This window comes from Nicotiana tabacum, chromosome 3, assembly GCF_000715075.1.
Source record: "Nicotiana tabacum cultivar K326 chromosome 3, ASM71507v2, whole genome shotgun sequence".
In the NCBI taxonomy this organism is placed as follows: domain Eukaryota; kingdom Viridiplantae; phylum Streptophyta; class Magnoliopsida; order Solanales; family Solanaceae; genus Nicotiana; species Nicotiana tabacum.
This window is the reverse complement of record NC_134082.1, coordinates 185755437-185768909: the sequence shown is the minus strand read 5'-3', so window position 1 is coordinate 185768909 and position 13473 is coordinate 185755437. Positions and strand designations below refer to the sequence as shown.

Genomic DNA, 13473 nt, shown 5'->3' with positions numbered 1-13473 from the left:
ATTTGATCTCTCTTTTTTTTTTCTTTCTTTTGTTACAAAAAAGCTTTTGACAATGTCGTTTGATATATTAGTGTCCATTGTTGGAGTTATTATTATTATTATTATTATTATTATTATTTTTTATATATTTTCAGAATCATTCAGATGTTTATGAAATGCTGAGATGACATTGTACATTTACTTTTAATTTGAAACAGAGTTAAGTATTGCTTTTCTAGTGTTGACTTGTCCTGCTGTGTGCATTTGCACTCCTTTTATGCTGAAAATGCTGATGAAGTAGTGAACAAAATGCTGGATTACTCAGCTGCTTTCTATCCTAATTTTGTTGCATGGCTAGTTAATAAAGAGGTTTTTGGCTAGTTAACAAAATGCTGATGAAGTAGTGAACAAAATGCAAGAACTTGCTGCCATATTTAAGAAGATTGGTGACAAGCAAACATGCACAATAATTTATATTTTTGTGCGTTATGTGGTTTCTAAGATATAAAAGAGATGTTCCAATTCATGAAAATCGCATCCACTCGTGTAGAAAATTATGGTGGAAAAAGGGCAATCCCTGGACTGTTGAACTGTAACGAAAGTACTAGCTTATTTCTAAAACAAACAGAAAATATACTGGATATAGTTTCGATATTTGCTTTAGACATTTACCTCAACTTGTACGAAAATGGTTTTAACACATTAATTATGCGGGCATTTGTATTCTGCAGGCAACAAAGGGTTAAGGGGGAACTACCGGCTATGTCCATTTATAAGTAGCTCATTACAAAAATTGGCCAATTTATAAAATATTACTAATATTAGCCAAATATTACTAATATTAACCATTTAGCTATTTGTATCAAAAAAGGTCAAATTTTTTGCTCTCTTTTGAGTGGGTGTTATTAGAATAGATTGGGTACATCTTAAGGAGCTTCAATCTCAATTTTGGGATGATTTGGTGAGGTTTTGAGGTAGTTTGAATTGAAAATTCGAAGTAAAAATTGAACATAAAAAAATGATATGTGCATCACATTGTGTATCACATATGTATCATATTTGTATCAAGTGTGTATCACATGTATATCTATGTATACCTGTGTGTGAGATACATGCGTGATACATGTTTGATACATGTGTCGCAGAAGAATTTTTTGAACTCGATTTAATTATAAATTTTGATACAAAACCAGTCCAAATCACCTCCAATCTTCCTCAAATTTTGTATATTGACTTATCTATGTGTTTTCAATGAATTTCAACTATACCCGTTGAAAAAGTTCCTTTTTGCTTAGAATTTTGAAATATTGTATTTTTTTTTAGTATTTCATCACCTTATTTGCTACCTCGTCCATGAAATTTCCTTTCCGTCTTACTCTAATGTTGTTAATCACGCTCAAATATGGAAAGAGTTTTTTGCATGTGATTCTTTGAGAGAAAGAACCTTATTTATTTGGTTTTTCAATTTTTATATGTACTTAATTAGTTTTAGTAAGTCTATGACTAATGGTTAAAGTAATGTTGTATTCTGGTCCGGGCCCGGGCCTTAGTGGGCCTAACGGGCCGGGCCTCGCGGTCCCGGGCTTCGTGGTCCTGGGCTCTGGTGGTCCCGGTCTTCGTGGGCTCAATGGGTGGAACCGGCCCGTGACGGGCCTAAGCCCACATGGTCCTGTGCTTAACGGGCCGGGCTCGTGGGCTTCGCGGGCCTAGCGGGCTTTTTTTTTTTAAGGCAATTTCTTGTAGTATCATGGCTATATTAAAAATATATATGTAGTATATATGTATATCTAATTATTAAAGTGATTGACGAAAAAGAAAATAACAAAACAATAGTAAAACACTAAATTGTCATGCATAATATATTTTCTTGTAGTATATTATATTATATCTTATGTATATATATTCTCTTATATATTTTCTTGTAGTATATATATTGTATCTTATGTATATATATTCGCATAATATATTGTATCTTATGTATATATTGTATCTTATGTATATATATTCTCTTATATATTTTCTTGTAGTATATATATTGTATCTTATGTATATATATTCGCATAATATATTGTATCTTATGTATATATATTGTATCTTATGTATATATGTTCGCATAATATATTTTCTTGTAGTATATATATTGTATATTATGTATATATTTTCGCATAATATATTTTCTTGTAGTATATTATATTGTATCTTATGTATATATATTCTCTTATATATTTTCTTGTAGTATATATATTGTATCTTATGTATATATATTCGCATAATATATTTTCTTGTAGTATATATATTGTATATTATGTATATATTTTCGCATAATATATTTTCTTGTAGTATATTATATTGTATCTTATGTATATATATTCTCTTATATATTTTCTTGTAGTATATATATTGTATCTTATGTATATATATTCGCATAATATATTGTATCTTATGTATATATATTGTATCTTATGTATATATGTTCGCATAATATATTTTCTTGTAGTATATATATTGTATATTATGTATATATTTTCGCATAATATATTTTCTTGTAGTATATTATATTGTATCTTATGTATATATATTCTCTTATATATTTTCTTGTAGTATATATATTGTATATTATGTATATATTGTAGCTTATAAATAATTCTAAGTATAGACAAAGAAATATCGCGAAAAGAAGCTCATGGGTAGAAGCAATAAATTTTATTACCAAAAATGGCATATCTTTCTTAGTCATCCTTCCCCCAATGGAATGAGCACAACAAGGTACTAATACCACCATTAGAAGGAAAAAAAACTAAGGAAGATGTGCCAAAATACAAGTTACATATTATTCTATGTATTATCTCTAACAAATCTCATAAATCCTTCAAGGTTCGGAGGAGGTTGCGTTGGTGGTGGTGGAAAAGAAGCTTGTTCATCACCACTTCCGGGCGAAGCCGAATCCTCCGCAAGTTCCGCTATCATTTCTTCATAAGCTTCATCTATCGCCGGTTGTGCTTCTGCAATTCCAAAGTTTCTTCTTTCCGAGCGGATCCAATCTCTAAACAATACTGATTTTTCCAAGCTATCCCTCATAGACGCCCTATGATCACCTATTTGCAGTCTTGCTTGATTGAAAGCGCTCTCTGATGCAACAGTTGAAGCTTGAATTGATAAAATATCCCGAGCCATCCTTGCAAGAACAGGAAAATGTTTTTCCCTTGCCTTCCACTATTCCAAAAGATCAAAAGAGCCGTCTGGATTCTCCTTTTCAAGTCCCCGAGACAAATAAACTTGAAGCTCATTTAGTTGTGAAGTTTCATCATAATTTTCACCTTGAGACCCCCTGAACTCTGTCCAAGATTTAAGAGCTTTTAAGCCCGCAACTCTTTTGGAGTATTGTGAGCTAGACGAAGTAGGGGTTGGAATAGTTGGCCTAGCATGCTCTAAGGCAAGTTGATAAGCATTATAAACTGTTTGAGCATTAATCTTAATTGAAGCTTTTGCATCTGCAAGTGTCGCAATTTCCTCATTTGAAAGATCTAAAGCCTTATAAATATTTGAATACCAAAAATGAGGACCTCCCAATTTCATTGTAGGATTTAGCATTGCAGCAAGACCATAAATAGGAGGGATAGGAAAAAATTATTTTTTAAACTTTTGTTTCATTTCATTTATAGCAAGTTCATAAATATCCCCACCCTCACTAAATTCAACAAACAAATCAGATAGTGCTGCAATATAAACTAAACAGATTGAAATAGTAGGATAATATTGCCCAGAAAATGCATTTGTAGCAATTTGAAAATGTTCTAAAAAATCTAAAAGAATTTTAACATTAGTCCAATCTTGAGTGGTAAGCATTTCATCATCATCCTCACCACCTACCCGAGAATTAAACGTTGCATTAATTGGGTTTCTATATTCATATGCTACTACTAAACTTTCGTACATACAATTCCATCTAGTCGGGCAAGGTTTAGGAACCTTTCTTTCTCTAAGGCCATATTCATCACATTTTTTAAAATACTCTCTAAGTCTACTTCTACGGTTTGAATAAAAAAGCCAATTAAGAGCCATTCTAACCTTTTCAATTTCTATGTTTAATATTCGCATACCATCACCGACAATTAAATGATAAATATGACAAATACATCTAACATGGAAAATATTAGTAAATGCAGGATTTAGTGTTGTTGTAAGCATGCCTATAGCACTGGTGTTACTAGAAGCATTATCCATTGAAATTGCCATTATTTTATCGCTAAAGCAAAAATATCTACAAATATCTGCAACAGTGTTAGCTATAAACTTACCTGTGTGACGCGAATTAATTATTCTATATGCAATTATGTGTTTTTGCATTATCCATTCCTCATCTATCCAATGACTTGTAACAGTTAGATAATCACAATCATTACCACTTCTACCAATATCAGTAGTAATAGAAATCCGATTAGGTATATGAGTAAATAAATACCGCAAATATTGTTCATATTCATGTTTGAATTTATAAATATCACTCTTAACTGTTGCGCGAGGCCAACCTTTATAAGTAGGATTAAAAACTCTTCTAATATAATGAACTCAATTAGGATTAGATGCAAAAGTATAAGGTAAGCACATAACAGTAATCATCTTTGCTAATTCTTCACGATCTCTATTTGGATTGTAATATAAAATACCTCCGGTGACAGTGTTAATTCCTGGTTGAACTAGATTTGAACCTGTACTAGGGTTAACCGCAGAATCTACACTTGTCCCCTCTAGTTGCGCTTTCATTTGAAAAAATCTAGTCTTATCTCTAGGGTGTGTTTTTATGTGCCTAGTCAAACTACCTGTGCCGCTACGGTCTCCAGTATATTTATGCACCATTAATTTCCCACAAGTTTTACACTTAGCCTTATTTTGTTCTCTTACTTGAGTAAAAAAATTCCAAACTAATGATGTTTCTAGGCGTTTAGCAGGTTCTCTATTAAAAGTAGGAGTTTCTACAGGTGGGTCGACCGGTGCATCAGTTGGGTTATTAAGAGGACTAGTAGGTGTATCATCTAAATCCGGTGCTTGGGTTTCATCATCATCCTCATTTTCCTCATTATTTTCTAAGATGGTTTCATTAGGATAAAGAGCATTCATAATTTCATCATCTAATCTTTCACCTGGTGCAACATTATGATAAAATTCACTATCGGTAAATTGAAAACAAGGGTGATCACTATCAAGAATTACGGAAGGAGGAGGACGTCTAGGTTGGCGACTACTTTCAACTTGCTTATCTTTTCTAGGTCGGGAAGCCGGGGGAAGGGTAGTTGGTTGGCCACTACTTTCACCGGTTTTATCTTTTCCTTTACCAAACATTTTTTTCAAAGTAAATGCCATATTAATTATAATTATGCAAACTAAACCACACAAAATATATTCTAAAAACGAAGAGTTGAAACGAGTTTACCGGATTGCCGAACAACTTCTTGAAAATTGAAAATCGTTGAACACTTGAAAACTTCAATTCAACAACTTCACAATTTTTCACGAAATTTCAACAATAAATTAAGTAATTGCAGTAGAGAGTTTGAGAGAGATTGAGAAATATTGATGAATTGGTGAATAAAAATGAAAGAATGAGGGGGTATTTATAGTTGAGAAATGGGGAAAAGTGTAATTATATAAAGTTTGGGGGCAAAATGACCATTTTTTAAACTTAAAAACGGTCATATTTTCAGCCCAAACGGCTAGATTTTAAATATGGCCGTTGGTGAATTTTAATTTTTTTTTAAAAAAAATAGCCGTTGGGCCCGCCAGGACCGGCCCAGGCCCTCCTGACGGTCCCGGGCTAAACGGTCCCGGGCTCGTGGGCTCAAACTTGAAGACCGGCCCGTGACGGGCTCAGGAGGTCCACCAGGCCCGGCCCACCAGGCCCGTTAGGACCGCGGGCCCGGCCCGGTCTGGTTCAGGCCTGGCCCACCGAGCAGCCCTAGGTTAAAGATTGATAAGTTGAGACTTATTTGAAACATTTGTGTAAGTTTTCCCAAGGGTTAATGCTGTTGCTAAACAAGTTGATGGGCTCGTTATTGGAGAAAGTGGCACTACTATTTTTTTTTTTTGGTAATGGCATTACTAGTTTAGTCACACTGGTAAATGAACTTTATTACTACTTGAAATAAAAAATCTAAAGATACAAAACAATATTAATCTAGTTATATGTAGGTTAATGGGTTTATTTGCTATTTAAAATTTTATTTGTTTTATATTTTTCAGTCACATTATTCAGTTGAATTTGAATCAAGAGAATTAGATCGAATTGGACAAAACTTATTCGGTTTAATGATAACATATTTATTTTTATATAAAAAAACTTATCAATCAAACTAAACTAATTCAAAATGGATCAAATCGAATCATATTAAGTCAAACAGATAGAACCGACTAAATATACACTATAGTTCAATCTCCTTTACTAATAGTTGGTTTACATCAAAAGTAATAGCACCCGTAATCATTAAATCATAGATCCGCCTCTGATTAGGCCTTCCATTCAAATAGCATAACATATAACGTCTCATAGGTCAATCATGTATATTCTTTAATAAAGTTTCTCCAATATTTCTCTTTATTCAAATTCAAAAACTTTTGCAAAGATTAGCCGATAAAATTTGAAAGATGTCAAAGGGGTGTAGTCTCAGCCTCTAAAATTAGAAAAGAAGTCAAAAAGAAACAAAGATTGGTTGGAAGCTTCATTGCACCTGTTGGAAAACACGTGACCACTTTAGTTTTCCTTTACTGGAACCGTGACCACTTTATTTAAAGACCAAAACAGTAACTTTCTACAACTAAATTTGTAAGGACTAAGGATGATGAAAATTTATTCTCATTTAATGATTATACGATATTATTAAATACTACATGTTATGTGTTTGCACACATATTTCTTTAATTTAATCATATTTAAGTAATATAATGTATTTTACCAACAAAAATTATGGACAAATTTTTATAGCAAATACTAATTTATAATCTGATAAGAAAAGATAACAAACTTGATATCATTTGGTTAAATTACGGATTAATGTAAAAAAATCTTTAAGTAACTTAAATCCTATAGTTGGTTTAGCATGGGTGGGAATAATATATGCTAGCAGAGCTCTATATACTGCTTTTTCCTAGGGTATAGCATGCTAGAAACAGGGTCGGTTGTTTGAAAATTTAGAACCCCTAAAGTTAAAATTTTAGCTCCGCCTTTAATTAAAAAGAATAGAGAAATATAAAAATAAAAAGTAGTAGTATAAAGAATGAGGAAAGCTAGCTGAGTATACAAAGCAGAAAAAGAAAAGAGTAATTTGGACATGTTCCTCCTTCCATAGCTTTACTTACTCAACAAGTACCCCATTAATTAATTCAAATATACTTCCACTCTTTTCCTTTTTTTTTTGGTATGCTCGTCTATGTTCTGTTTCTAACTTACGTATACGCATCTAACATTCTTTTATATAGTAATAAAGTTACGCTATTTAATTGGTAGCAGAGAGCAAAAGAAGAAGAAGATAAAGTTGGTAATAGGAAGATGGCATCAACGCTGTTACTGGTAGTGGTTTTTGTGTTTGATCTGATTGCTTTTGGACTTGCTGTTGCTGCTGAACAGAGAAGAGCCACTGTGAGTTCTTATTTACTAGCTTTAACTATCATACACTATCATATATATATATATATATATATATATATATATATATATATATATATATATATATATATATATATATATATATTGTATTGGGAGTCTTTGTATTTTGAGTTGGTAAATTGAACTCCATGCTCAAATTATTACTAGCTATTTTAGGGTTACAAAATCTCAACCCTTAAAACTCTTTGTACACTATGAACAGTCGTTATGAAATAACACAAGCAAGCCTAACCCAGCTTGAAGATAATTGGATACATAGTTTCTACTTTCTTGCTTGTTGAGTTGATGTCCAGGGAAGGACCCAGAAGTTGATTTAATACAATTAAAAAAAAAAAGTAAAGAAAGTTTAGCAGAGAGGTTGAAGGGATTCTTTTGAATTTTGAACAAGCAGGGTGATGCTCCTCTAGAGACAATTACTGGCCTAGTACATGAGGAGCCAGGATTTTTATTAAGGGGAGTCAAAATATAAAGAAACAAACTCACCAAGAAGTCAAGGGGTGTCATTATATAGTATATATACATATTCTTTTAAAATTTACCGAGCTAAACAATGTAATTTTCCGACAAAGGAGTGTCTGACACCCCCTTGGGTGCATGTGGCTCCGCCACTGTGTGTGTCTGTGTGTATATATATGCATAGAAAACAAAGGCGGAGCCAGGATTAAACTTTATGGGTTCGAAATTTTAGGATAATGATATTAGGTGGTAGTAACTGGGTTCTAAATTTAATTATTTTTACATATTTAGTGAATTTCTTAATATGAAATACAATGTTTAGACTAAAGGTACTGGGTTCAGCAGAACCTATATCTTTCCTTTTGGCTCCGCTCGTGATACAAAATGTAGGACAGAGGAACAATGTTGATGAGAGTATGAAAAAGACTGTAATACTGTGTAAAGTCTGTTCACCTCGTTTGAGGTTGTTTTGTTATTTGCGGATGTGCATGACTAGATTAATCCGGTATATAGATGATGCTGGATTTGACAAGCAAGCTGAATTGATTCTTATATTGCCATCTCTAGTGATCTATACTTGTGTTAGATAAGCTCCAAAATTTATAGCATGCAGAGGAAAGGAGAACAAAATAACATTAGATAATCTACCAAATTATAGTCTTATTTTTATCAGAAGACTAAAAAATAATAACTTTTACCATGTTTATCAATCAATGGATCAAATACAATGCAATCCAAACTTCTTGGGTTTGGCTACATCAGTCCTCTATTTATTCACCTATGCTTGGTCTCATTCCGTTTAGTAGTAAGTAATGTCTGCAAGGCAAATTGAGGTGTTCTACAGCTGAAGGTTTTCTAAATTTAGACTTACCCGTATACACTTATCCCTACCCGGATCTAGTGTAAGCGTAACAACAAGAACTAAGGTTTAGTCTGACCAGTATTGTTTATATGGATCCTTGCTTCCACTATGTTTTATTCCTTGCTAAGTCTGCGTTGATTACTAGAAACTGTAGGTTTTATAGACAGCTTCCCATGCATGTGATCTTAGATCAACCTCTTTCCTTTTTAGTACCATATATTTAGTGTCACACTTATAGATTGGTGCATTTGGAGGTCTATATAGGATATGACTAAATCATATAACCTTCTCTTCTACTCTGTGTATATTACTTGCAACCACCATCCAATGTGATCATTTCTAATTTTGTCCAATCTTGTACGACCACACATTTGTAACATTGCTGATCCCGTAACTGTTCTGGATACCTAGCCTTTCACTTGGTTAGGTTTCTCTTTATTCCAGAACATGCTTGTACCACTCTGACACTTGGCCAACTTAGTTTAATCCTTTGTGCTATAATTCATGTATTGCGCCTTCCTGCTTGAAGATTGAGCAGATATATCTACATTGTCTGTATTACGTGCCACTTTCCCTTCCAACATCTCTTTGCTGTCATGCTTTTTATCGGAGTTAAACTTGCAGTATATATATTAGATCTTACTTCTATCCTAAAACTCTTTACTCTTTATAGTACTTCTTAACAAGGGTAATCCAGCTCTGAAATAGTGCAAGATTGTTAAGATATTCACCATAGATCGGTTTACTTAAAACATTCGGTATATTGGTCTCAGTACATTTTGAGAACCCAGGGTCAGTCCACTGTTCCATAATTGGAATAATTGCGTTAAATTAATATTTCAATTTTTGACCAAACTAGTATTCTATCATAGCTTTTTTACTCTTGTATTTTTTAAACTTGTTTTGTAAATATTTTTTTTGAGCCGAGGGTTTATAGGAAACAACCTCTCTACCTCACAAGTTAGGGGTAAGGTCTTCGTACACCCCAGCCTCCCTGACCCCACTTGTGGGATCGCACCGAATATGTTGTTGTTGTTGTTGTTGTTGTTGCTGTGCATGAGTGAGATCAATACGAGGATTACAAACTGATAACAACTTATTTGACATCTGGTGCTCGTTGTACCAGTTATTCTTGCTCACCTTAGAATATATTTGGATAATAATCTTTAGATGTATGTTCTTTGAGCATTCTTTTCTTTTGGTTGCATTCATCGTTAATATTGTGTACCTTTACAAAAAAAATGAGTCCTTGCATTTTTCAACATTAAGTGCCAATGAAAATGTGAAAAGCCGAAAAAGTTATGGAGGAAATTAAGTTTAGAACAAATATTTTTCCGGCAACTAGCTCATTTTTTATCGTTATGTGTATGCTGAGGTTTACTTATTGGAAAAAGAACTGCATATGCTGAAGCTTGTCATGATATGATGTCGATATTGTAACCCGAATGAAGGTCTTGGTGACTTAGATGCCTTTTCGATATGTCAATCAAACATTTAGATCTAGAAGCATTCTGGTAGCACAGTCACATTTTATCTGGTGGAAAGCTTGTAAATAGAGGAACTTGAGATGCTTTGAAGATAAGCACAGTCACGTCTAGAGGATAAATCCAACAGCATTTTCTCTTGTTTTTCTTTTGGTGTAGAATGGAACTTGCAAATAAAGCTGAATCTATCTTAGAGCTCTTAAAATCCCTGTAGATTTAGATAGGGTATACTTTTGTCTTCACACTTTTGACACAAGCACATTCTTAGTGCTGTTTATCAATAAGAATTTACCATTTCGAAAAATAAATATTAGCACGTGAACAGAACTATAGGTGTGACCAGAGATAATTTCACATCCAACTTCATGGGTTAAGTTAATTGGTTGATCCTATCTCAGAACGAGTGCTTGATATATGCCTAACTCAGCTATGAGGAAACTTTAGGAGATCTTAGAGCAGTGAGAAGAAGTGATTGATAAAATTCAAGATTTGTGCTAATTGCTTATGTTTAGTTTAATACGAAGACATTTCTGACAAGCTCTTTTGTCTATAAGGTTATTTAATCTTTGTAGTATATATGTCAGTAAATTTATAATAAAATTAATTTTTGGGTTCTATTTTCAGGCAACTATCAGGAAAGATGCAGAGTATAATTACTGTGTGTATGAATCAGATATTGCAACTGGCTTAGGTGTGGGTTCATTCTTATTCCTTTTGGCTAGTCAGCTAATCATAATGTTGGCAAGCCGATGTTTATGTTGTGGGAGGGCGCTGCGACCAGGAAAGTCAAGAGCATGGGCTATTCTTTTATTTATCACCTGCTGGTATGTTTCTCCTTAAACATGGTTCATGAGCTGCATTTTGGTGTTTGCTAGCCGGAGTAGGGAAATAAATGATTTCGCTGATGTGTGTAAGAATCTTGTCAAATATGTGAGAATCAAATTTATGTCTCTGAACATATTTGTTTCTGGACCTTTCAGGGTCACCTTCTTTATTGCCGAAGTGTGCTTACTGGCGGGTTCCGTTAGAAATGCCTACCATACAAAGTATAGGACTTACTTGACACAACATCCCCCGTCCTGTGAGGTTTTGAGAAAGGGAGTCTTTGGTGCTGGCGCTGCTTTTATTGTTTTCACTGGCATTGTCTCTGAGCTTTTCTACGTCAGCTACTCCAAGGCAGATGAAGGATCCATTCCTCCTAGAATGGATGGTGGCATAAGGATGAACGCGTTCAAGTGAACCAATTGAGGAAAAGGAAACTTTGGTTTTACACTCACAAAACTTTGCATTGACCTTGAATGCGTGGAATTATGAAGACGTTATATTGGTTATGTGGTATACTTAACCCTGATCGGTTGGTGATTTGATTTACTGAGTTAGAGATTCTAATTATGTGTCGTGACTTATGTGCATCCTTCATCATAAACCAAAATTGTTGAGTAGGGATATAGATTTAGATAGGTATTGCTTGCTACTCGTTATTTCTTATGTACAATGTTGTAGAACAGGGTTTTGCTTGGAGGAAAACTGCGATGTCCCCCTTAGAAACTAGGATTGATTCTATTATTCCTGCTGCCATTTTCCATTCTGTGCTAGCATATTCATTATAATCTAGGTTTTCTCGGACTTGTCTGATTCTGCTGTTTCTGGTTCATATTCTCCGCTGGAACAATTAGAACAGAATGGAATTTCTTCGACTTCACTCATCCTTTTCTGGTTGATTTCCATTACTATTGTGTACTTTACTCATTGGCAGTTCTCTGTTTCTAGTTTATTTCCAAGTATAGGCAAGGGTTACCAACTTCAACATTTGTAAGTTGGACTAATCTAGCGAATACCCAAGTCCATGGCTAGGGGTGTCAAATGGGCGGGCTGGGTCGATTTTGGGTGGGTCAAAACGGTTTGAGTCATTGACCCGCCCAAAAGTTACTTGGGCTAAGATGGATTGAGTCAAGAATAAGCTAAAATTTAGGTCATAGCCCAAGCCGCCCAACTCTTATCAAGTTTTACTTAATATGTGTTATTTTTATATGAATTGTATAATTACTAAATAAGATTTTTTTTCTTTTATTATGGTCATATATACAAAAAAAAATTATTTCTAAAGTATTTTAGCAAAGTTACTCATGAATCAATTTGTGCTAAAAATCAGCTCAACTTTAAATGGGTTGAGATGAGTTGGGTCAAGATGGGTTGAATTCAATAAATAGGCGGGTCAATAACCAACCCAGCCTTAGACGAATTAGGCTGGTCATTTGGGCTTGGGCCAAATTTGACAGCTCTATACCAGGTATGCCCATTTATAAGTAGCTTATTATAAAACTGGCCAATTCCTAAAATATTACCAATATTAGCTAATTAGCTATTTGTAGCAAAAAAAAGGTCAAAATTTTGCTTTCTTTTGAGTGAGTGTTATTAGAATAGATTGGGTACATCTTAAGGAGCTTGAATCTCAGTTTTGGAATGATTTGGTGGAGTTTTGAGGTAGTTTGAATTGAAAATTTGAAGTAGAAAATGAACATGAAAAAAAATGATATGTGTATCACACTGTGTATCAAATATATATCATATTTATATCAAATGTGTATCACATGTATATCCATGTATACCTACGTGTGAGATACATGCGTGATACATGTTTGCTACATTTGTCGCAGAAGAATTTTTTGAACTCGATTTTAACTACGAATTTTGATACTAAATCAGTCCAAATCACCTCCAATCTTTCTCAAATTTTGTATATTGACTCATCTATATGTTTTCAATGAATCTCAACCATACCCATTGAAAAAAGTCATTTTTTGCTTAGATTTTTGGAATCTTGTATATATTTTTTTTGTATTTCATTACCTTATTTGCTATCTCATCCACAAAATTTTTCTTTCCGTCTTGCATCTAATATTGCTAAGCACGCTTAAAAATATGGAAGGAGATTTTTGTTTATGATTCTTGAAGAGAACAAACCTTATTTATTTGTGTTTTTAATTTCTATATGTGTTTGGTTAATTTTAATAAATGTATAATTAATGGCTAGA

At 33.5% G+C, this 13473-nt stretch overlaps 1 protein-coding gene across 1 annotated transcript; it reads left to right on the top strand.

The window, feature by feature from the left end:
• Positions 1-7249: 7249 nt before the first annotated feature.
• Positions 7250-12140, top strand: LOC107788627 (uncharacterized). Its single transcript, XM_075250297.1, has 4 exons — positions 7250-7388; positions 7481-7609; positions 11063-11262; positions 11419-12140. The coding sequence occupies exons 2-4, from the start codon at positions 7520-7522 to the stop codon at positions 11675-11677; spliced, it is 549 nt and encodes a 182-aa protein (XP_075106398.1). The 5' UTR covers positions 7250-7388; positions 7481-7519; the 3' UTR covers positions 11678-12140.
• The last annotated feature ends 1333 nt before the right edge of the window (positions 12141-13473 follow it).